Source organism: Antechinus flavipes, chromosome 4 (genome assembly GCF_016432865.1).
Source record: "Antechinus flavipes isolate AdamAnt ecotype Samford, QLD, Australia chromosome 4, AdamAnt_v2, whole genome shotgun sequence".
Lineage (NCBI taxonomy): Eukaryota > Metazoa > Chordata > Mammalia > Dasyuromorphia > Dasyuridae > Antechinus > Antechinus flavipes.
Genome location: NC_067401.1, coordinates 98698555 through 98723950, shown reverse-complemented (window position 1 = coordinate 98723950; position 25396 = coordinate 98698555). Strand labels below are relative to the sequence as shown.

The 25396-nt window shown below is 33.6% G+C and overlaps 1 protein-coding gene across 2 annotated transcripts in view; it reads right to left on the bottom strand.

The window, feature by feature from the left end:
* The window catches only part of PCNX2 (pecanex 2), a 380127-nt gene that overhangs the window by 321491 nt on the left and 33240 nt on the right, over window positions 1-25396 (bottom strand). For both annotated transcript variants that reach the window (XM_051993594.1, XM_051993595.1), the window contains exons 5-8: window positions 20777-22075; window positions 11452-11599; window positions 11106-11251; window positions 6741-6834 (exon numbers count right to left, since the gene is read on the bottom strand). In XM_051993594.1, the coding sequence (XP_051849554.1) occupies window positions 6741-6834; window positions 11106-11251; window positions 11452-11599; window positions 20777-22075 (1687 nt within the window). The remainder of the gene's footprint in view (window positions 1-6740; window positions 6835-11105; window positions 11252-11451; window positions 11600-20776; window positions 22076-25396) is intronic.

The following is a 25396-nucleotide window of genomic DNA, read 5'->3' as shown; positions in this document are numbered from 1 at the left end:
AGAAGGCATATTAAGCACTGTGCAGATTTACAAATGCTATATAGATGAGCAGGATCCTTTCAGTAAAAACCTGGAAATATTTACTTGAACTGATGCAAAGTGAAATGAGCAGAGTCTGGAGAACATCATATACAGAGGCAACAATATTGATCAATTGTGAATAATTGTGATAATTTCAGCAATATAATGATCCAGGACAAATCTAAGGGCTTAAGATGAAAAACACTATCCACCTTCAGAGAAAGAACTGATGGAGTCTGAATATAGATTGAAACATATGTTTTCTTTATTTTTTCTTTTACAACATGACTATCATAGAAATATGTTTTGTGTGATTTCACATGTATAATCCGTATAAAATTGCTTGCTTTCTCAATATGGCAGTGTGGGATGTCTCAATGAGGGGAGGAAAGGGAGGAAGAGAATTTGGAGTTCAAAATTTTTAAAAAATACTAACTGCCCATTATTAATATTATTGTATAACTATGATTGTTATTCTATTTTAATCAATACAGATCCTGATGGGAGGAAGAAGGTGGATCAAACAACTAGAATTTGAAGTCATGGTCTGGGAGTTCTAGTGCCTAAAATCTACTAAAATTGCACTGCTTTACAGAGAGCTTCATGGCAAGAAGATCATTTTAGCAATGCCATACCATATTTCTTCAAGCTGTAAACCCTTATCATTAAATACAATCAAAGACATTACTTCCATTCTGACTTCACAAATTCCCTCATTAATCTAATTACAAATGTAATGTGATCCCATGCCATGGGGAACTTAGAACCCAAATTCTAGGCTGGATATTACAACCAGCCCAGCAAGAAAATCCTGAGAATCCAGGGTTCCAGGACATAAGCCTAAGTGGAATTTTGGATTTGGAACTTGGGGTATTAATGTTACATAGTAACTGAGCTAAATTGTAAATCTAATCCCCCCCTATTCTCAAAAACTGAGATGTATAAAAGGGATCATACCCAGGGGTGTGTGTGTGTGTGTGTGTGTGTGTGTGTGTGTGTGTGTGTAGAGGAATATTTATATATTTGTTCTGGCTACAACTTTGAAATAATTGCTTCTTTGTAAAAGCCATCAGACTGTTCAGTGGTTAAATAGAGCTGGGCTACTTGAATCCCTAAAATTAACAAGACACGTAAAGCAACAATTAAACCCATGGAGATGAGAGGACCCCCCAAACCCCACAAAATCCCCTTCAGGATTCTGGAAAACTAGGGAAAAGGAATGAAATGCAAAACACTTGACTTTTAGGCAAAGTGGAGCCCCAGTAAGCATGATTATGTTGGGGAACAAAAGAAATATCCTAAATCCGAGATAAATTAGATTACATTGATAAGTGTTAATAGTACATCAACAAAGAGAGGAAATGCAAAGGGAAATTGTAGGAGACTAAAGGGAAGAATGACAATAGAAAGAAAGATAAAGGGGGAAATAGTGGTAAAGAAAGATTCTTAGGTCACACTGTCCAACCATTGCAGTAAGAGTGGCAGCAAATGTGTCAATAAAATAAAATTTATTGTGACACAATAAAATGTGTCTCTTGTTCTTCTCTCTGGCCTTTCTCTCTCTGACTCTCACCTTTCTCCTCTTTCTCTGTCTCCCTCTTGGTCTCTTAGTCTCTTTCTTTCTCTCTCTGTCTCTGTCTCTCTCTGCCTCTCTCTTTCTCTCTGTCTACCTCTCTCTCTCTCTGTCAACCCCATCTCTCTCTGTCTCCATCTACACACACACACACACACACACACACACACACACACACACATTGATCTCCTTTGGGGTATCTAATTTTGTTCATTTAAAAACATTACTCATAAACTTATCAGCCTGCTGAAGGGGTTCATAGCGCGCGTGCGCGCACACACACACATACAAAGCTTAAGAAGTCCTCCTCTAAGATAATTGTAAAAGTCTCTTACTCCATGAACAATCCACTTGACTTTTATGATCACTGGATCACACATTTATTTATTTTTTGAATTATATCACTTTGGCCTCTTCTTGCACACAAATGTGTATATGCTTTTTATCTTATAGCATATCACTCACATAAATGCAAAGTATTTTGTTATTCTGTAAACTGATTAAACCCTCAGTGGAAAGCTATTATCTATCTAGGTATCAGAATTGTGGCAGCCTTGCCTTTGGCTTCATGTCACATGCTTCCTGAAGAGCTGGAAGAAACTGTGGCCTCCCCTCCTAGAATTGTGTTCTTTGATAGAACTCTGGTATGCTTAAGACTTAATCTGCCTCTAATTCTAGTTAAACTCTCCAGTAAATTCTCAGAAGGGGCATAATGATAATGACATTTCTCTTATTCTAGTTAATTTTTTAGAAACTCCCTTTTTGCTAACCTAATCTTTCTCCTATCCCTCAAACATGAGATTGTATAAGAGGAATTGCATGAACCTTTTACTAGTGGTCTATATTCCCCCATTCCATAATCTTACCCGTGATGAGACAGTTGCTAGAGGAGACTATATGTGATCCCAGGTTTCTAGTGCCTGGTGTCTTCAAGTGACATAGATCTCACTCCACCATTTACTCAGTTCAAGATAGCAAACATTTATTAATCTCCTACTATTTGACAGGTACTGTGTCAAATACTGGATTTGTGCAAGATCACCCAGGTGACAAGGAGCAGAATTTAGATTTAGATGCAGGTTCTATGATTAAAATCCTGTGTCATCTTTGCACTATAACATATGAGGAAAATGATGATTGGTATTATTAAAATATGGCAAATACAATTTAACCACTTTCCTATGATTCTGGAACTCAGTGGTTAAATGAAACTTTAGGGAAAATGAAATGTATTCCTTCAACCCTATCTTTTCTCCCCACTAGCAGAAAAAAAGTTACATTGAGAAAAAAATTTCCATGTTTTAGCTTTCCATTATTCATTTGATTGGGATTATTTCTCCTGATGGAGACCATAACACAACTATGCCTTAGCAAGATAGTTTGTAAAATATACTTTTACTTGTGGCATATACACATACATCTACCTACCAATTACTTAGAAAGCTTATAGAGATGAATTCCTCTCTAAACTTAGGTTGATCCTTGAATAACAATCACAAGGCATGGATTTGAAACTTTTTCAGCTTAATAGAACCATCACAGCAACTGTCTAGTGCCATAGGCTTTAAGAAGCCAGGGTTACCTCCATATCAAGTTGATTTAAAGGGGCAGCTAGTTGGCACAGTGGATAGACTGCTGGGACTGAGCCAGAAAGACTCATCTTCCTGAGTTCAATCTGATGTCAGATACTTCTTAACTGTGTGATCCTGGGCATCTCACTAGACCCTGTTTACCTCAGTTTCTTCATATATAAAATAAATTGGAGAAGAAAATGGCAAACCATTCCAGTATCTTTACCAAGAAAATCCCAAAAGGGATCATGAACAACAGAAAATTATATATAAATGTTATATACATATATAACATTATATTCATTTTATATTATATATATTATATATAATGTTATATATACTGTATATATGTACATATATATGCATATACATATATGTGTGTGTGTGTATATATATATATACATATACATATGTGTATATATATAATAAAGAATCTTACATTCAAATGATGGTTTTGAATGGTATGACCTTTTCAAAGCTATCATTCTTCAGCTGGACTGAACTCACAGTAATTCCCCTATCCTGCCCTGGTTTTCTCACTTCCATATATTTATCTCTCTCTAGAAAAGACTCACATTATATCTTTGCTTATAAAAAGATTTCCATTCCTTCAAAATCTTGCTTTAGATATCAACTCATCTTTGAGTTCTTTCTCAACTCCCCAAGCTATGGGAGAGCTAAGCCTCCTCACAGCTCATGCCTCTGTTTGATGTTTCTTTATGCATGTTCTGAACTTAGATTTATATTATATTTATTTGTACATTTAATTACCCTGCCAAATTTTAAATTTCATAAAGACAGGAACTATATTGTCTTTTATTTTTGTTTCTCTGACACATAGGGAAAAGGGTAACAATTTCTTCACCTGTGAGATGAGTGTTGTGGTTTGGAAGAACTAGCCCCTGCGTCTCTTCCAGTTCTAAATTTATATTCCGATGATCCTAAGGACTACATAATAGATGTTTAATAAATGCTCACTGGATCGAATCATCTCATAAAATAGACATAAATATGCATAGTTTATCATTTTGTAATTTTGGATAATCCACATTCTGAAAACCATAACAAATTAGTCATTTACAAATACTCAAACACAAACCATTTCCATTTTATGAACAAGCTATGCTCAAGGCACATTTCTAAGTTAGCTGTTATGATCTTTTCATGCCTTTTCTCTCAGAAACAATGCCATCAATGACACTTAGCTTCCTGAGTCAGTACTTACTACTAAATAACTTAATCACTATTTACAACAATGTTGCCATGGGAAATCTTCACTAAAAGCTTCCTCCAATTCCTCATCAGTGTATGGATGTAGGTTTCTATCCTTTAAGACTATACCAACAAAACAAAAGCTCCATTAACTTCTATCAATCAAACTGCAAATGTTTTGAGCATGGAACCAATCATGGACTGAATGTCTGTTGTCATTGAACAAACCATAGTTTAAAAAAGCTCCTCACTAGGCTGGTGAAGCCTTCTGTGATAGAAACTCAGAAAGATCTTTCTTCTTTTCAAGTTTTGCAAACTCTCTCCCTTTCTTTGTGATTTTTTTTTTCAAAAATCACTGCTAGTGATTTAGCTACATTTATCCATTTTCCCCCAGTTCTCTAGAATATAGTTCATTTAAGAGGTGGATCTCTTCAACAATGAAATGATCCAAATCAGTTCCAATTGTTCAATAATGAAGAGAACCAGCTACACCCTTTGAAAGAACTATGGGAAGTGAGTGTGGACCACAACATAGCATTTCCACTCCTTCTGTTGTCTGCTTGCATTTTTGTTTTCTTTCTCAAATTATTTTTGCCTTTTTTTCTAAATCTGATTTTTCTTGTGCAGCAAGATAACTGTATAAATATGTATACACATATTGTATTTAACATATACTTTAAGATATTTATCATGTATTGGACTACCTGCCATCTAGGGGAAGGGGTGGAGGAAGGGGGGGAGAAGTTGGAATAGCAGATTTTGCAAGGGTCAACATTGAAAAATTACCCATGCATACGTTTTGTAAATAAAAAGCTATAATAATAATAAAAAAGAATGTAGTTCATCTAGACCTAGTGACTTTACTTTATCAAGGGTATCTATATCCTCTTTTAATATGTCCTTACTTGTCTTAGGTATTATCTCCCTATTAGTCATTTTTGTTTTGTCCTTAACAATCCAGAGATTATTTTCCTGGGCAGAAAACAAAACAGAAATAAAATATGAATCAAGCAGTTCTATTATCTCTTTATCACCAATTAGTATTATCCATGAAAATTATACCATGAAAATTGGGTCTATTTCTTTTTTCAATTCTTCTGTTTTTTAAACAAATTTGAGGAGAATTGGATTCATTTCTGGGTGCCATGAGGATCATAAAAAGGGCATTGATCATTTAGATAATATCCAGAAGAAAGAGATAAGGATAAGAAGCTGGGAATCCATTTTTTTATAAGGACCAATCAAAAGAACTAAAGATTTTAGCCTGAAGAAGAGAAGGCTCAAGGAGAATATAAGAGCTATTTTAAGTAACTAAAAGACTATCATGTGAAAGAAGAACTACATTTTTTTGATTTGGTCCTAGATTGAAACATTATAATATGGTTGTTGGTTGTTTTTCAGTATGTCCAACTTTTTATGACTCTATTTGAAGTTTTCTTGGCAATAATACTGGAATGATTTACTATTTCTTTTTCCAGATGAATAAACTGAGGCAAATAAGGTTAAGTGACTTGTCCAGTGTTACACAGCTAGAAAGTGTTTGAGGCCAGATTTAAACTAAGAATGATGAGTATTTCTGACTCCAGATCTTGTATTCTTGTCCTTGTATTATATAGGTGCCCTAGTATGAATAGATGAAAGTTGGAAAAAAAAAAAAGGTAAATTTAGATTTGATTTCAGTAAAAGTTTCCTAACACATAGAGTAATTCAAAAGTAAACTAGGTTGTCCTGAGAGGTGATAGGGAGAAGCTTTGGGATCTTCAAGCACATACTGGATTATCATTTGTCAAGTACATCGTAGGAATGGTTTCTTTTCATTTATGGGTTCACCTATGATCATCAAGATCCCTTTCAACTCCCAAATTCTGAGATTCTAGAATTTGTATTAGTTTCATTTGGGGGTAAGATTCTGGAATTATTCCTGCAAATTCTATTTTAAATCCATGTTATTGATTTTTTAATGTTGGGATTTCTCAATAATAACCTCCACCCCTAATACACATAGAATTCTTTGGTATAAAAAAGTAACATGTTTTGGCAATCCAAACATATCGGCTATGGCCAGCAACAAACATCCCACTCCACCTATATGGTTCACTACTTATATTTTCCAGTTTTGGAAGATGCTCAAAATTTCTAGCTGATTTATAACTATCATAAATCCAAAATACCCTCTTTTCATTTCTCAATCTTAAATTTTTCCTTTATAGGAAAAAAAAAAGCCACAAGGCTTAACACTTAAAAACTAATTAAAATGTTCATCCTATGCTACAGTCTTCTCACATCACTTTCATAGCTAGAATAAGTTTCATATCCCCCAGCAAAGTAAAGTCTAATGAATTTTAGATTAATTCTTCACTTACCGAGCATTAGAAAGACAATCACAATTTGATGGTGGACGGAGTAATTCTCCTTCCTTCTGATTTCCAGACTTCAAATAACAGGATCGGATTTCCCCTTAAAAACATCAAAATATGCAAAACAAAATTGCATATAAATCTATTAAAATTCACTTTTTTTGTTTCAAAGTCATAGGAAAAACATTTAAAATTATTTTCTAATATTAAAGATGATAACTGAGATACATTTCTTAAGTCTCCCTAAAGAAGGAATAAATGTCAGGATAGAATGTAAAGGTTTGAAAGAAATATACTTGCTTTTCTAAAAAATCATTTCCTCATTAAGAATTCTAAGTAAATTAAATAAAAATAAGTAAATAAATAAAAAATTATAACATATATAAACTGTAATTACCCTGTTCATTTTCTATATGTATTCCATATAATGTCAATACCATAAAAAGTTACATATATAACACCAAAAATGCAGTGTATATATAAAATCTTAATAACTTTTAAAATTAATTGAAGGTATTTCATTAAAAATAAGTAGAGATGGGATACTGTCATAATTTGGTTGGTTTGTATTCTTTGTTAACAATGATAATAGAGGAATGAAACTCTATTTTCACTTATATATTTTCCTTAGAAAGAATCATGGATTGATTTGTCCCAGCCAAACATTCAGTTCACTTTTTATATATAAAATATCTCAAAGCATTTTATTTAGGTAAAAAAGGAAATAAAAGATCTATGAATAATTTATGCAAGTGAAATAGGGTAAGTGGTACATGTCTATAGGCTATCAGGGATGTCTCATGAAGAAATATACCCTAAAGAATTGGTGATATATATGTATATGTAGATGTATCAGCCCTCATTAAATGTTTTGAGATGATTTTTTAGAACATTTCTTTAAGCATGTAAGCCAAAACTACTTCCCTAAATTTTCTATAATCTGAGTTTCCATTCAAGAAAGTAGCATAAATGCAATTGTAAACTGCTGGTGGAGGAGGAGAAACAAAGGGAAGTATGTGATTTTTAGCTTGTCAGTTGTCTTCCTTGTGTTATCATTTGTAAAAACCCCTAAAACCTCTTTCAGATCTGATAATCGATGGCTCTAAATATATGATCATTTTAGTGCTATCTATTCTATCCAGGCACTAGAATATGACATATCTTAAATAGTCAATGATATTTCTGATAAAAACAGCATTGTAATGGCATGCTTTTGGCTTACTGTATCTGTTCATGAAAAGACCAGGAAAATGGAAAGAAGCAGTAAATTTGCCTCCTAGTCTTAAATAATCTTAACATTATCCATGTACCCTTCCTTCACCAACTATTCTACATAGAAAAACAGGAGAGACAGGGTTTGAAAGCTGGAGAACATCAAATCTCAGAGCTATTTGTAGTTCATATGATTGCAGGATAATATAGTTGATCTAGGATAGAATTTGGAGACCATCAAATTTTATGCCAACATTTTAGAGATGAAAGATCTGAGAAAGAGTAAATAAATGACTTTTCCTAGATAACAAAGTTAAAGAAAGATTTGAAATTAAGACTTTCTGACTCAAAGGCCAACCCTTGCCTGATATATAATCTATCCTTCAGAAATTAAAACTGAAAAAATATGAAATGCTTACTCTAAACTAGGTTGAAATCTCTCACAGAGAGAGAAGTCCAAAAAAAGACGGAAATCTGAGGGCATTGGCTATGTGGGAAAACTCTCCTCTTTGGGTTAAAATGCTATGTACTTGAGGCTTTCTACAGAAGAGGTAAAAAGACTTCCATTGCTTTAGACCTGCCTGTGAGGGAACAAGACAGGAATCTGTGAAAACATTGTGAATATTTTATTGCTGGTCCAAGGACAATGTTTCTACTTTTGCTTTAAAAAGTTAAAAGAAAGTTTAAATTGAAGAATAATGGTAATGCCTATTATTTATGGAAGTAAACATCTGATTAAAAAAAACATAAAGACTAAAGATTTCAGCTGATCTAGAAACTGGAGGCATTGGGGCATCCATTAGAGCAGTGTTTGTCAAAGATTATTATTAGAAAATCCAACAGCAAGAGATACAAAGAAAAATTCCATTTAAAATAACTGTGTATAGTATAAAATATTTGGGAATCTATCTGCCAAGGGAAAGTCAGGAACTAAATGACCAAAACTACAAAACAATTTCCACACAAATAAACTCAAATCTAAACAATTGGAAAAATATTAAATTCTCTTGGATAGGTCAAGCGAATATAATAAAGATGACAATACTACCTAAACCAATCTATTTATTTAATGCTATACCAATCAGACTCCCAAGAAACTATTTTAATGACCTAGAAAAAATAACAACAAAATTCATCTGGAAGAACAAAAGGTCAAGAATTTCAAGGAAACTAATGGGAAAAAAAATCAAATGAAGGTGGCCTAGCTGTACTTGATCTAAAACTATATTATAAAGCAGCAGTCACCAAAATCATTTGGTATTGGCTAAGAAATAGATTAGTTGATCAGTGGAATAGGTTAGGTTCAAAGGACAAAATAGTCAATAACTAGCAATCTAATGTTTGACAACCCAAAGATCCCTACTTTTGGGATAAGAATGCATTATTTGACAAAAACTGCTGGGAAAAAAAATTGGAAATTGGTATGACAGAAACAAGATATTGATCCACACTTAACACTGTAAACCAAAATATGATCAAAATGGGTTCATGATCTAGGCATAGAGCATGAGATTATAAATAAATTAGAAGAACATAGGATAATTTATCTCTCAGACCTGTGGAGGAGGAAGGAATTTGTGACCAAAGAGGAACTAGAGATCATTACTAATCACAAAGTAGAAAACTTTGATTATATCAACTTAAAAAGCTTTTGTACAACAAAATTGATGCAGACAAGATTAGAAAAGAAGCAACAAACTGGGAAAACATATTTACAGTTAAAGGTTCTGATAAAGGCCTTATTTCCAAAATATATAGAGAATTGACTCTAATTTATAAGAAATCAAGCCATTCTCCAATTGACAAATGGTAAAAGGATATGAACAGACAATTTTCAGATGATGAAATTGAAACTATTTTTACCCATGTGAAAAGGTGTTCCGAATCATTATTGATCAGAGAAATTCAAATTAAGACAACTCTGAGATACCACTACACACCTGTCAGATTGGCTAAGATGACAGGAAAAGATAATGCCTAATATTGGTGGGGATGGGGGAAAACTGGGACACTGATGCATTGTTGGTGGAGTTGTGAACAGATCCAACCATTCTGGAGAGCAATCTGGAACTATGCCCAAAAAGTTATCAAACTGTGCATACCCTTTGATCCAGCAGTGCTACTACTGGGCTTATATCCCAAAGAGATATTAAAGAAGGAAAAGGGATCTGTATGTGCAAAAATGTTTGTGGCAGCCCTGTTTGTAGTGGCTAGAAACTGGAAATTGAATGGATGCCCTTAAAATTGGAGAATGGCTGGGTAAATTGTGGTATATGAATATTACGGAATAATATTGTTCTGTAAGAAATAACCAACAGGATGAAATCAGAGAGGCTTGGAGAGACTTATATGAACTGATGCTAAGTGAAATGAGCAAAACAAGGAGATAATTATACACTTCAACAACAATACTATATGAGGATCAATTCTGATTGACGTGGCTCTCTTCAACAATGAGAGGATCCAAATCAGTTCCAATTGATCAGTAATGAACAGAACTAGGTACACCCAGTGAAAGAACATTGGAAAATGAGTGTGGACCTCAACATAGCATTTACACTCTTTCTGTTATTATTTGCTTGCATTTTTGTTTTTTTTCCCAGGTTATTTTTACCTTCTTTCTAAATCCAATTTTTCTTGTGTAGCAAGACAACTGTATAAATTTGTATACATATATTGTATTTAACATATACTTTAACATATTAAACATGTATGGGACTACCTGCCATCTAGGGGAGGGGATAGAGGGAAGGAGGGCAAAAGTTGGAACAGAAGTTTTTGCAAGGGTCAATGTTGAAAAATTACCCATGCATATATTTTGTCAAAAAGCTATATTAAAAAAAAAAAGATTATTCTTAGAGCAAAGCAGAACATGGCATAACAATGGCACAGATCATTGGTCCAGCCAAACAGTATAAAAAGAGACAAGGTTTTATCCAAAATCACACACCCACCAAGAGGCAAAGCCAGGGTTTGAAACTAGGTCTACATGTCAGCTACACATATAGAGTAGTTGCTCTGCAAAAATCATAGCAGAGCTGGTAAGAGAACTGAGGCCTATTACCCCATAAATTAGTCAATACTTTCTCTATGTGACCATGCCTTTTCTCTTAAGAGACCTTCCTTAATTGTATATTAACAACAGTTGAGGAGACTTACCATGTTCATCAATGAAAACATGCATAGCATCTACAGGTATCTCATCTTGTAGAGATGTCTCAGGTCCACTTATAACTTGCAAGACAGAACTATCTTGCTGGGAAGTAACCCGGTAGATTATTTGTCTTTGTCTATTGCCCTGGAAACTTGATATACACAAAAAATTAAAACTACCATTAGGAACTTTATCAATAAATACATATCCACACACAAGTATGCATACACACAAACACATACACTAGCAATAATAACAAACAAATGTCATGATAAATCAGATAGAATATTAGGATTCATATTTTGTGAGCTCTTTATTTAGAAAAAATAAAAATGAGTAAATTGTCCTTACAGAGTAGTAATCTTGGCAGGTTCAGTAAGCACAGGACTAGCACTAGTATGGTCTTGGCTCTGTACATCTGCTTTTCCTTGTTTGGAAGTATGCTCACTTTGTTTTTCACTTTCCATGATTTCTTCCTTTTTCTCCATAAGGTGGTTATCTGAAAAATATTCCTTTCAGTGTTAAGACAGAGAATTTGAATATATCCTGAGTAAAGCCCAAGGATGGAAAAAAGTAGACTTGTAAGGATAGAAAAGGAGAACGTTCAACAAATAAAACCAGATTTGAAGTCCTAGTTTGTAAACTCTCCTGATAAACTAAGGAGAGAGAGAGAGAGAGAGAGAGAGAGAGAGAGAGAAAGAGAGAGAGAGAGAGAGAGAGAGAGATTAGCTATCTGCTCTCAATAATCTTAGAATTCAGATGAAGAGACAAAGCAGTCATATTGAAACTTAAACAATTTTAAAAATAAAAATTCACCACACTAACACAATGCCTTTATCTTACCACAGATCCTGTTATGCAACATCATTATTCAAAATTCATAATGATCAAGTCGAAAAAGCAGTAAATTTTGAGTTAAAGGCTCTATTACTTACTGCTTCTATGGCTTGTATTCAATCTATAACAACTCAGTCTCAGTTTCCTAAGCTATAAAATGGGGATAATATTATCTGCCTTTTTATATGTTGTGAGGAAAAAATGGGGATAATATATATGAAAACACTAAAAAAAAACTTAAAGCCCTAAAGCATATAAATCTAAAATATTCCTATTAGTTAATGAGCTGATGACATTCTGCCAGTTTATGTTCACACCAGAACACATAAACTACACTAAATTATCTTTAGTGGCTCATTTTAAATTATTTCAATATCAGAATTTGAGAGATGGAAGAGAACTATATTTCTTCTAGTCTATCTAGTCCAATGCATATACAAAAAGAAGTTTCCTAAAACTTAGCTGTAAAGTGATTATTCAGCTTTTGTCTGAAGACCTCTAAAGCATGAGAACAATAGCCTTTCTAAGCATTTGATTCCATTTTTTAGTAGTTATAATTATTTAGAAGTTTTTCCTAATATCAGCTTTAAGTTTTACCTTTTTACAATTTCCATTCATTGCTTTGGGGTTCTGCCCTCAGGGCCCAAATGAACAAGTATAGTAAGTATCTTTTCCATATGATATCCCTACAGATACTTAAAGCCCATTATCATATTCTCCTAGAGCCTCCTTCACTAGACATTAATTCCAGTTCATTTAACAGACCTCATACGACAGAGACTCACAGTTCTTGACCATTTTTGTAGACTTTATATACTCTCCTCCTTAGCAATAGTCATTCTTAAACCAGAATTGAAATCTGAAGAACAGATGAAGTCTGAGCAAATTAGAAAAAAGTAGGACTATCTCCTCATCAAACCTGGAAACTATTTCTCTTTTAATGTTCCCAAGAGAACATTAGGGCAGTGGGCCTGGAGCTAAAAGGACTTTAACTCAAATCCAGCTTCAGACATTTACTAGTTGTGTGACTCTGGACAAATCATTTCACTCTGCTTCAGTTCTTTATTTGTAAAATGAATTGGAAAAGGAAATGGCAAACTACTGCAATGTCTCTGCCAATGAAACACCAAATGAGGTCCTAAAGAATCCATTAGGACTAAAATGACTCAACAAGAAGAAAGAATGTATTAGCTTTCCTTATTAACTTCAACACATTGCTGAATTAATTAGTTGCTTTATTATAAACACATCTTAGCGAAAATAAGTTTCTCTCTCAAGTAGAATACTTACTTTAAAGAGATTATATATTTAGTATTTTAAGTACTTTAAAAAATGTCAGAGTGATATGTCTCATTTTTTCTAGGCCATGTTCTAGAATGTGCTGTCCATATGTCAATAATAAATCCTATGTAGAGAGAGACTTTTAATAACTGGCTTTATATCAGTCATGTGGAGTATTTTGATATGAAATTTAAAGTGGCTTTTTAAGTACATAAACCAAAGTCACTTTCCTAAGATTTACACTGAAGTTCTATGAAGAAGGTAGCACAAATAGATTTCTTGGCAGGTAAGGGGAGAGAAAGAAGAAAGGAGAAAGTATATGAGTATGAGCTTGCCACTTGACCATTCTATAGAATTGCTAGGGCTTTACATTCATCATTCATAAGACCTGTGATTATAGGTGGTAGATTTAAAACCAACAAGTTGCCTGAGCTCTTCCCAGTTTCCTTCAGGAAAAACAAAACAAAACCGTAAATCATGCCTCTTAAAGAATTCTAGAGGGACAAAATCCACAAAAAGATGGAATGAAATAATTTTACAGATCAAGATATCTTGGAAGGACTTCAGAAAAGATCTGTTTCACTTGGCTAAAAGGTAAGTACCGTGGTTCACAGGGCCAGTGGCTCAACAGACCAGCTGTGAAGCTTCAGTCTCAGCTCAGAAGGCAAATTGCCAGTCTAGATTCTAGGTCATAACAGACACAGTTACACTAGGCAAACTTAGTATACTGGGCAACCTGCCAGACTTAGAAATTCTACTGCAGAAAGCCAGCAAGCAGGTCCTTGGCCCCCAGTGCAAGAAGTTTGGAACAGTGCCTCCTATACTGCTACAAAAGAAGCTAGGGATAATCTCCCCTGTGCCCTAGGAGCAGAGCTCAACTTTTAAAAATGAGCAAAATACAAAAAAGATCCCTGATGATAGAAAAGTACTTGGGTGATGGGGAAGATCAAAATACATACTAAGAAGACTACAACAGAATCAAGATACCTATATTTAATACGGTATATTTAATATAATTGACCTATATCAGATTACTTATAGAGGAGCAAGGAGGGAGAAGAAGGGAGAAAAAATTGGAACTTAATATCTTATAAAAGTAAATATTGAAAATTATCTTCAAATGCAATTGAAAAAATAGAATATTTTAAGTAGGAAAAATAGAACTGAATAAGTGGGGAGAAAATCCACTAAAGAAAGCAACTTAAAAAAAATTAAATTAATCAAATGAAATTGGTGGATTCTTTCAATGACTATTTTTGTTTAAGGAAAACTAGAGTAAAATAGTCATTGAAAGAATCCACCAATCACCTCCTGAAAGATCCCAAAATGAAAAATTTAAGGAATATTGTAACTAAATTCCAGAACTATCAGATCAAGGAGAAGATATTGCAAGCCACCAGAAAGAAACAATTCAAATATCAAGAAGCCACAGTCAGGATTACCTAGGATTCAGCAGCTTCCTCATTAAAGTATCTGAGGGTTTCGAATATGATATTCTGCAAGGCAAAGGAGCTTGGATTACAACCTGTCACCCAGCAGAATTAAGCATATTTTTTTTCAGGGGAATTCAATTCAATGAAAAAGGAGAATTTCAAACTTTCTTGAAAAAAAGACCAGAGCTGAATAGAAAATATTATCTTCAGAAACAAGACCCAAGAGATGGTAAACAATAAAGAAAAAAATCACATGGTAATCAACAAAATTAAATTGTTTATATCCCTACATGCAAAGATGACACTTGTAACTCTTAAAAACTATATCTCTATTAAAACTGTTTGAAGGAGTATACTTAGGCAAAGGATGTGGGTATAGGAGGTTTTTCACATGATGATAAAACAAATCAATTAAGGAGTGAAACAGGATTGTGCTAAGAGAAGAGAAAAGGGGGAGACAGAATGATTTAAATTATATCAGACAAAGAGGCATGAGAAATCTATTGCAGTGGGGGAAAGAAGAAAATTCTTTGAACCTTACTCTCAATATATTCAGCTAAAAGAGGGAATAACAAAATTAAGTATGCAAATAGAATTTTAGAAACTTTAGTCATTATAAGCCTTTGGAGAAAAAAATTGAATTGGGATAGAAAGGAATGTTCCATTTTCTCAATGGTACAAGGCACCTACAAAAAACTGGCATGTATTAGGGCATAAAAACTTTACAATTAAACTGAAAAGGCAGAAATATTAAATGCATTAAATTGCATAAATTGCAATAAAAAATTACATGTAATAAGGGCCATGGAAACATAGATTAAAAATCAATTGGAAATGAAATAATCCAATCCTAAAGAATAAGTGGGTCAAACAACAAATACTAGAAAAAATCAATAATTTCATTGAAGAGAATGACAGTAATGAAAAAATGTATCAAAATTTATGGGATACAGACAGAGAAGTACTTAAGCCTTAGGATATTTTAAAATTGAGCAAGTAAAAGCTAATGATTCTTTGAGAAATCAAGAATCAGTCAAATAAAAGCAAAATATTTTTTTTAAATAGCAAACATTATTTGTAATGGGAATAAGTTAGAAGTCTTCCCAATAAGATCAGGCATGAAGCAGGTTTGCCCATTATTACCACTATTTTTCACCATATAATAGAAATGTTAGTTTTAGCAATTAGAGAAGAAAAAGAAATTGAAGGAATTAAATTAGGCAATGAGGAAACAAAATTGTCACTCTTTGAAGATGATAGGATAGCATACTTAAGAGAATTCTAGAGAATCAACTAAAATACTATTTGAAATAGTTAACAACTTTAACAATGTTTGAGTATAACAAATACATCTCTCTCTCTTGCTCTCTCTCTCTTTCTGTATGTATACACACACACACACACACACACACACACACACACATCCTATTCAGGAAGAGGAGGGATGTATAAAGAGACTGGAAAGGTATATTGGAGGCAGCTTATGATGGACTTTAAATATGTACTAAAGAAGTTTACATTTAATCTTAGAAACAATAGGAAGCTATTAGATTTTTTTTTTGAAGTTGAATAGTGACATGGTTGGAAGTTAGATGATGCAGTGAATATAGTGCTATGCCTCAAATTAGGAAAACAACTTCCCAAGTTCAAATTTGGCCTGACTTACTAGCTGTATTATTCTGGGCAAGTTCATTAAACTTTCTTGCATTAGTTTCTTTATCTGTAAGGTAAGTTAGAGAAAAAAAAATGGTTTTCTATTCCATTATCTTTGTCAAGGAAAAAACCCAAAAGCAATCACAAGTGTCAAATATGAATGAAATGACTAAACAACGACAAAGTGACATGGACATATCTATACTTAAGGAAAATACTTTTGATATCTCTGTTGGGGATTGATTGGGTAGAGAATTAGTTGAGGCAAGATCAATTAGAAATCACTGTAATAATTCTGATACTGGGATGATGTGGTTTAAATAAAATAAGGTGATAGCTGTGTGAATTTTGAGGAAGGCACATATGCAAAACCTACTGTGAAAGTAGAAACAATAAAATTTGGCAATTTATTATTTAAGTGAGGTGATGGTGAATGAAAAATCCAAGACACTATTCATTTTCCATGAGCTATTCCTCTACTATTCTTCAGCCAATCATAAAGATGGTCATCCCTGGGTCTTATCATTATCCGCAAGTGTAATACCTCCACATTCAAGAATTCTGGAATCCCCTTGTCTGAACACAATCTATTGGTTTTTCATCTCTCTCTTTGCTTTCCTTTACATAACCCTATACTATGTCTGCATATGTTATTCTCGTCCACATATTCCTCAATCCCATGACACTGGTCTCCTGGCTATTTTGCAAACAAGTTACTCTATCCCTTAGCTGTAGGCATTTTCTTTGGTGATCCTCTGTAGCTGGAGTGCTCTAACTCCCATCTCTGCTTACTGGTTTCTCTGGTTTCCTTTAGGTCCCAACTGAAATCTCATCTTCTATAGGAAATCTTTCCCATTTTCTAGTAATTCTGATGCTTTTTCTCCATTGATTATATAGCTTGTTTGAATATATTTGTTTTCTCTCTAATTAAGTTATGAGCCCCCTGAAGACAAAGACTGCCTTTTGCCTTTTTCTGTATCTGTGATACTTAGCAAAATGCCTGTAATGTAGTAGATGCTTAATAAATATTAATTATTGAAAACACTGAAGTTCCTTTCAAGATGTCTCATTGGGAAAGCCCAGTGAACTGGGTTTAAGTTCTTGATAGGTTACTTCCCAGTGGTGGGTAAATCAGACTTTCTTTAATGCATACTTTCAATGTGTTGATGACCTAGATTTATCTCCAAATGTCATTTTGACTAAAGAATAATTATTTGTCATCTAGGATATACTGCAACATATCTAACATATATAGGACTGCTTGCCATCTAGGGGAGGGGGTGGAGGGAAGGAGGGGAAAAATCGGAACAGAAATGAATGCAAGGGATAATGTTGTAAAAAATTACCCTGGCATGGATTCTGTCAATATAAAGTTATTATTAAATAAAATAAAATAAAATATTAAAAAAGAATAATTATTTGTCTTAGCTTTTCTATGACAACAAATATCCTCAAAATATTCTTGCAAATACCCATTAGAATCAGCCCAATGTAAAAAGTTTAGATTTCATCTGTCACTTTTTTGAGTTTAATACTCCTTTTCAAATAATACTTTGACAAAATGCAATGATAAATAGACAAAGATCAATACCATATAAAAATTCATAATCCTAAATATACAAGTAAGGTAAATATAAATTTACAACACATATATGAACCCCTACTCAATGTGCTTGTAGCACTGTCTCACTGGATGTTAATAAAAATATTTCAGCTTCTTCATGTCTCAGAATCTGAAAGTTCATTTGCTCTTCTGGAACATGGCTTTTCATAGCCCTAAAAACTAAAACAATCAGAACTAAGCAAGAGAAAATAAATAGAAGTAAATTCCTTGACAACAAAGAAAGTTTAAATTTTTGCTTGTGTATCCCCAATACAAATGATAGTGCCTTACACATAACTCACACTTTCTAATAAATGTTTGTTTTATATGAATGAAAATTTCAAATGAATTTGGCAATATGAAGTATAATATAGTCTTTTTTCAGTTATGTTTATTGTCATCACTTTCTTCAGAATTGTTTTGCTGATGCAAAGAAAGAACTAATGAAATTTTTGGAACCTAATAAGCACAATTTGACCCATTTCCTTTCCTAAGAACATGCCTCTCTGCTCTCATTCTAACCTTTTTTTTTTTCATTTTGGATATGTATGTATCTATATCTATATCTATATATATCTATATATATATATTCAAATACATATTACACACAAAGACACAATGTATATAAATACATAATGGAAATATGTGTTGTAAATTTTCCAACATTTTGACTGGAATCATATATAAGTTCATTAAAAAAAAACTAAATGTTTAAATTGGAAGGAATCTTAGTATATATTCAAAGAGAAAATTGGAGATGGAGGAGATGAAAGGTAAAAGATATAACTATTTTGTGAAATAACTTGTGCACCTTTCTTACAAAATTTAAAAATTAGAATTTTTAGCCATAAATTATATAAAAATCAATTGTGGAAGGATTTTATTTTCTTATAAACCATTTCAAACTATTAAATATCAAATAGATCTATGTAAAATTTTTATTTTAACTTGTCCATTATAATAAATTCTTACATGGATATTGCAAATGAAAAATAAGTTGGATCTAGAAATGAGTAGGATGAGAAGAATGGGCAGGATTGCCTTTGAGAAACTGCAGAGTTTTTTTAATGACTCTAAGGTTTCTTCTAAGTTAAATTCCTATTTCTTTAATACCAAATATTGTTTTGTATGTTATATAGTAGCAAGTAATAGAACACTCCAAAATCCAAAAAGAAAGTTACCCCATGATAACCAAACATAAATCTATTAACAAAAACTTGAATTTATGGGACTGAGAAATTGAATTCCAAAAAAAACTGAAAGGTTTATCAGGCAAAAGTCTAGCATACTCAAATTATGAAATTGAGCTTATGAAATTATTAATAGTAATTCTCTCAAATTAAAAGTCTAGCTTTCAGGACACTAGCCCCAACTAAAAGAAGAATCCAGTAAAAAAGATCTTGAAAACCAAGAGGAATTAGCTTCCTAATATGTGGAGAAACCAAAGCCCCCAGGAGTTTGTAGGCCATCAAAAGGCTATAAAAATCTTGTCTACATGAAACAGACATCAAAGGTTTTTGGACATGTGGAGATGCAATCACTAACCCAAGGGATCGGCACCAATGTAAGACTAGGAAGAACTGCAAAGGTGGATTTAGACAGGGAAGATCTAAGTTATCCTATGCAAAGAATGAAATTCACTGAAAGTTTCTTTCATAAGAAGCTCTTTTTTTTTTTTTTTTTTTTTTTTTTTTTTTGGTGTCATCTGGGACTCTAGTCTGTTTCTGCTCCAAGTGCTTCTCCAACTTTTTAATTCTATACTTATTTTTTCTCATTCACTAATTCATCATCTTGATCCCCTTTGAAATGCCACTTAGGTCAGTTACCCAAACTGATCCTGTTGCCTCAAGTCTTGCCAGTGATCACCAGTTTTGATCTTGATCCTTCTTCCTGCTTCTCATGTAAAACATTTTCTTTCAACTATTTCTCAAGTCTTTGTACCTTCATTGATCTGTTTCAACCCAACCTCCCAAGAAAAATGCAGCAGCAATTAAACTCTATTAGAAATGATTAAAGGAAATGGGGAGGGGCAGTTTTGCAGGTATAGAGGCAGGGCTAACCTGATTATAATAGAGAAGTTAAGAAAAACACTCTAATGATGGAATGATACTAAATAATTTTTGGAATTTCTGAGAATAAATGTAAAGAGTACAAGAAATTTGACTAGATGACCTCTCTGATCCCTTTAAATTTCTGGATTCTATTATACTAGAACCGACCAGCATCTTTGTCAAGGCTTCAGTGTCTTCTAAGCATCCAAAAATCACTTCAGAATTTGGAAAGGATTTAAAGATAATCTAGTCCAATCCCTTAATTGTATAGAATCAGAAGCTGAGGGCCCAGTAGATTAGCTTGTCCACTTGTCAAGTGAATTCATGATCTTTAATCTCTTCCTTATAAAAGATACATAATGTGACTTGTGATTCTTTTGTATGTGGTGAACAGATTCCTAATTTCATAAGGAAGTCAACAGAAAAATAGAATTAATACTATATTTATAGTAGATTTTTATAAAACACATTTGCTCTTCAAATGAAGAAATAGCTGTTTATCATTTTCCATCTTTAGTAATATCTCCTTGAAATTGGATATATGTATCAGAATTTTATAAAAAAATATTTTCCTCACCCAAGATTAGCCCCAATATCATTAAAATAATAAAGTAACTAAAAGGTCAGCATTTAAAAAAAACACCCAGATATATTTCATCATTCAAATATTAGAAATTTTCATTATAAATCTTAATAGCAAAAGGTTTCAGAATGCCCCTGTCTTATTTAGCAAACTTTCACTGGGAAGAGGCAAGCAGTAAACAATCTATCTCCTTGCCATCTTTAAATCTAAACAAAGCTAAACATGAGACTCATACCTCCAATGATTCCTTTTTCTTTGATCAGCTCTGTTGTAATACTGGATGGATTCGATGCCATCACCTTGGAAGTATTAATAGACTCCAACAGGGAGACAAATTCTAGAAAATTGGATTCATTTGGAATTTGTCCTTCCTTAGCCTCCAGGTCAGATTTAGATGTTGGCAATGTCTTCTCCTTATCACTTGGCAGTTCTGTGGAAGTTTTACTTAACAGGACATCTGTCCCACTATCCACACTGAGGACACGAGCATGTCTTTTCTCATGGGCTGTTTTACAAGATGATGGATCAAGACTGTCCTGCCCTTCCTTGTCCACTTCCATTTTATAGGCTAGATTAGATGCCATCAGAGGAGTTGTTTCTGAATTACCATTTGGGGTATCATTGCATTCCTTTGCTACATTGTCCAGCTCTCCAGATTCATAGCCAGAGCATGGATTAGAAGAAATGTCCACCATTAATCTCTCTGGAGTCTTTTCTCTTTCACTGATTTCTGGACAAGCATTATTTCCACCATCTTCTGACAATTCAAAGGTGATCACAGGAATTCTGATCTGCTCATTGTTTTGAGGATGGGTTACATCTGTGACAGGTGGGTGAGCATCTGACCTTGTTCCCATTTTCTCAGTGCCAATCACCTTCAGATGCAGGGAACTTTCTAATTCAGTCATAGAGTTTGGAGTACTGCTCATTGTGATAACTATTTTAATGGGTTCATGTAGACTCAGAGGGTCTCCAGGGAGAGAACTATCAACAAGAGTGATGGCAACCTCACTGTCTGAACAGTCAGCTTCCTCATTTAGGGACTGATCTGCTTGACAGGAACTGTTCACTGGCTCTTCCTCTACCTGTTTGCTGATGACAGTGTTACATTGAGGACAGCTACTGCTCAGGCTGTCCTGGGGGGATCTGCTTTGTAATTGTTCTCTTTGGGAACCCTTTGGGTGGCTGAAAGGCTCTGTGATTAGCACTGAATTCTCACTACCCCAGGGCTGGAGAGCAGTACCAGTTCCTAGTACATCACATTGAGATAAAGAGAGATGTGGCAACTTTTTCATCACATCTTTACCCACCAAAACATCTTCTGATCTATGGTGATGAGGAGGCTGTACCTTTTCTCCTTTTTCTCTTACTTCATTATTGATCACTGTTTCCATGGCAACTGGTTTCATTGATATTGCTGCTGTAGTTACAGTATCTGACACGTTTGCTGTAGAGACAGGTAAATTTTCTGTCTTGATACATGGTGAGGTAGATGATACTGGTGCTACAGGCTGATCTTCTGATAAAATGACACCTGGAATAAAAAAAAATCATGTTAACTAGCAGAAAGAATCTACTGAAAAATCACTGAAATGTATAGTATCCCACTGCATCAAATGTTAACAAAAAGTAAAAATAGAATAGCAACAAAGCCAGGTAGGAGCTTCAAATGGAGAAAAGAAAAGGCTCTATTATAAAACTGTTTTGCAATTATAACCTTTTTTTACATTTCATTCCAGACATTCAATTTTGTACCTTATGGCACTGGTTTTTGTTTCATGACTGAATATGAAGGAGAATAATTATGACTTGCACATTTTTATAAATGTTTCATAGAACATAAAAAGCATTTTCACATATGCTAACAGACACATTTCTCTTACTGATAAAAACTGTCTAAAACCAAACTCATACCTTTCCTCCTGAAGCCAGTTTGTTTTTCTGCTGAATAGAGAATTCTATGACTATAAATGGTATTATCATTCTCCTAATCTCCCAAGTATAAATCCTAAATTTCTTCATTGATTTTCATCTCTTTCTTAAATTTCACTACACACTTTAGGTTCTTTCTTCATTATATTTACCAGATTTTTTTTTCTTTTGCTTCTTTCCCCTTTGCTACAAGTTCAATTGAAATAAATAATAAAAAAAATGAACGGCATAATTTTTTTGCCATTCATGGACTCAGCAATACCTAAATTCATGTCTTGCTTCTGATATTATAGCTGTATAATCATAGGAAACTTGTTAACCATTCAGTGAACTAAGAACAGTTATACTTTTCACATGGCAGAAATATGGTGCTCCCATGATCTTGAAAATCTATGCAAAATTTTTTGACTCTCCCTTCCTACAAGAGAAAAAGTCTGAATTTTTTTTATTTTATGGGATACTTGCAGTACCTCAGTATAAAATTTGGTTACGTATTACACAATACTGTGCCTTTTTTTGCATTTCTGAATTTTTAAATCTTTTATGGTTTGCCTGATAAAACTATCATGTCATCTGCAAAACTTCAAAATAATTCCCATTTAATTTGTTATGATGACTTGTATTATATGGAACCACGATTGTGAAAGTTATGAGGTAGAAGGGATAACTACAAATCTTTAAAACTCTAAATTATTTATGAATTGACAATTTGAATCAGTTGAGGGGATTTCTACACTTACAGTTCTTTACACTTATTAAATCACATTTGATAAAATCAACAACAAAAACTCAAGAGAGGCTTTAAAAACCTTAAGAAGTTAACAAATCACATAAATTATGTAATTATATATATCTTCAGTGTCACCCTATGGCCTATAAAATCCATACTCCATAATTTAGCATTTAAAGTCCTCCATAGTTTTGCCCCAGTCTATATTTTCAGTATTCTCTCCCACTACTCCTCTAAATATGTTCTCTACCATAGCCAAATTGTTCTTCTGAGGTTTCCAACTTCTCCAGATGTGCTGTTCTTTTTATAGCTTTGAGCATGTTATTTCTTTTATATGGAATTTATTTTCCTCATTACTTCTCTATCACCTGCTGCAACCTACTTCTGCCATTAAAACTTCCCTACATCATACATTCAACCTCCCTTTCTCTTCCTCTCCCTCCCTCTTCTTTCCTTCCTCTCTTCTTCTCTCCCCTCCACCCTCTCACTCTCTCCTCTTCCTTTCTCCCTCCTCCACCTCTCTCCTCCATTTCTAAATCATTTATTATTTGTAGGATATTACTTAGAATTTACATATATTGGATATTATAGTCAGTTTTTATATCACTAACTAGCTTGTAATTAGTAAACAAACATTTGCTAAGGACTTACAATGTGTCACATACTATGCTGGGTGCTGAGCACAGTAAGAAAAGGAAATTCTCTTAATCTTTTCTGATTTTAAATACCTAGAGGACAAAGACTGAATTTTATTATTATTATTTTTGTCAGCTACTCTTATCTATTTCTGATACTACACTCTAGATATGAGGGGGAAATACCTTAGAAATACATTTTGAGCAAGATATGGGATGATGCTATTGGTGTTGTTTGGCAGCATACTAGGTGCTTTACAAATATAATGTCATTTGATTGTCATGGCTACTGATTGCTATTATTATCCTAATTTTACTAGTGAGAAAATGAAGCAGACAGTATTTAAAAGGACTGTCAAAAGCCACAGGGTATTGTAAAGGTCTGAAGGCATATTTAAAATGAGGTTTTCCTGATAGCAAGTCCAGTGCTCTATCTACTGCACCAGCTAGCTGTCCCCAAATTAATTATTATTAAATGCTTTTCATTATTATTAATAATCATTAATAGAAAGTTGTCTACTTGTTGGCTTGACTTGTTGAGGTAAGCAAAATCTGAGACAAAATACAACAATTATGGGATATAATCTTATCTAATTGACCTAGCTCAATGAAAGAAGAGACAGAAAATATCCCTCCCCCAACACACACGATAATGTTCTGTGGTTTAAATCTTATGGGATGAATACACAGAAATCACCCCAAAATCACTGAGAATGAAGATCATTATGAAAAGCCAATATGGGTGCAGAAATTGGAGGTCCTTCTAATCCAATCCCAAGCTGTCTTTTCTTCTATATACTTTAATGTTGTACCAGTGCAACCGGTCTAAACAGTGATCAGTGACAATGAAATTCTGCCACTGTCTTTTAAATACCACAATTGAAGCCAGATCATTCCATTGATTCACTTAAACATTTATTAAGCAACCCTCTATCTGTAGAGCATGGTCCTAGGTGCTACTGGGGAGATTAGATTTTAAATAAAGCTTGGTTCCTAGCCTAATGAAGGATACAGTATAGAAGCTGGCTAAAACACAAAAATGGATAATTGAAATTTAAAGTATTTCATGAAAAGTGCATTAAACTGTGGAAGACGTTATAGTGACATATTTACTATGTCTCAGAAGAGAGGTGTTGAACAATAAATGCAAAATGAGACTATATTTATTTGTTTTGCTTTATTGTTTTTTTTAAATAAGGAAGTGTTCTAATTGGGGATAAAATAGACACCTGATAGTGATGTAAAAAAATGGCATTAGTAAAATATTCTTTTAAAAAGAAAAGTGAATTAGCACTTTGTTTTTCACCTTTGTATGTGAAAGCCAGACTTAACCTAGGAAATGGGATTTGAATTGTGCTTTAAAGAATGGACAAAAATTCCCTAAGCACAGAGGGGCAAAGCAGCTACTTCAAGCATGAGGAACGGCATGAATAAAAGCATGGATGGGGAAAGTTCATGAAGGCATTTAGGCAGGCTCTAGACATATGTCCTTTACTACCTTACCAGAGCAACTTTGTCTCCACAGGGACACTCTCTTCTTTCGTCCCTCTTCAGAATT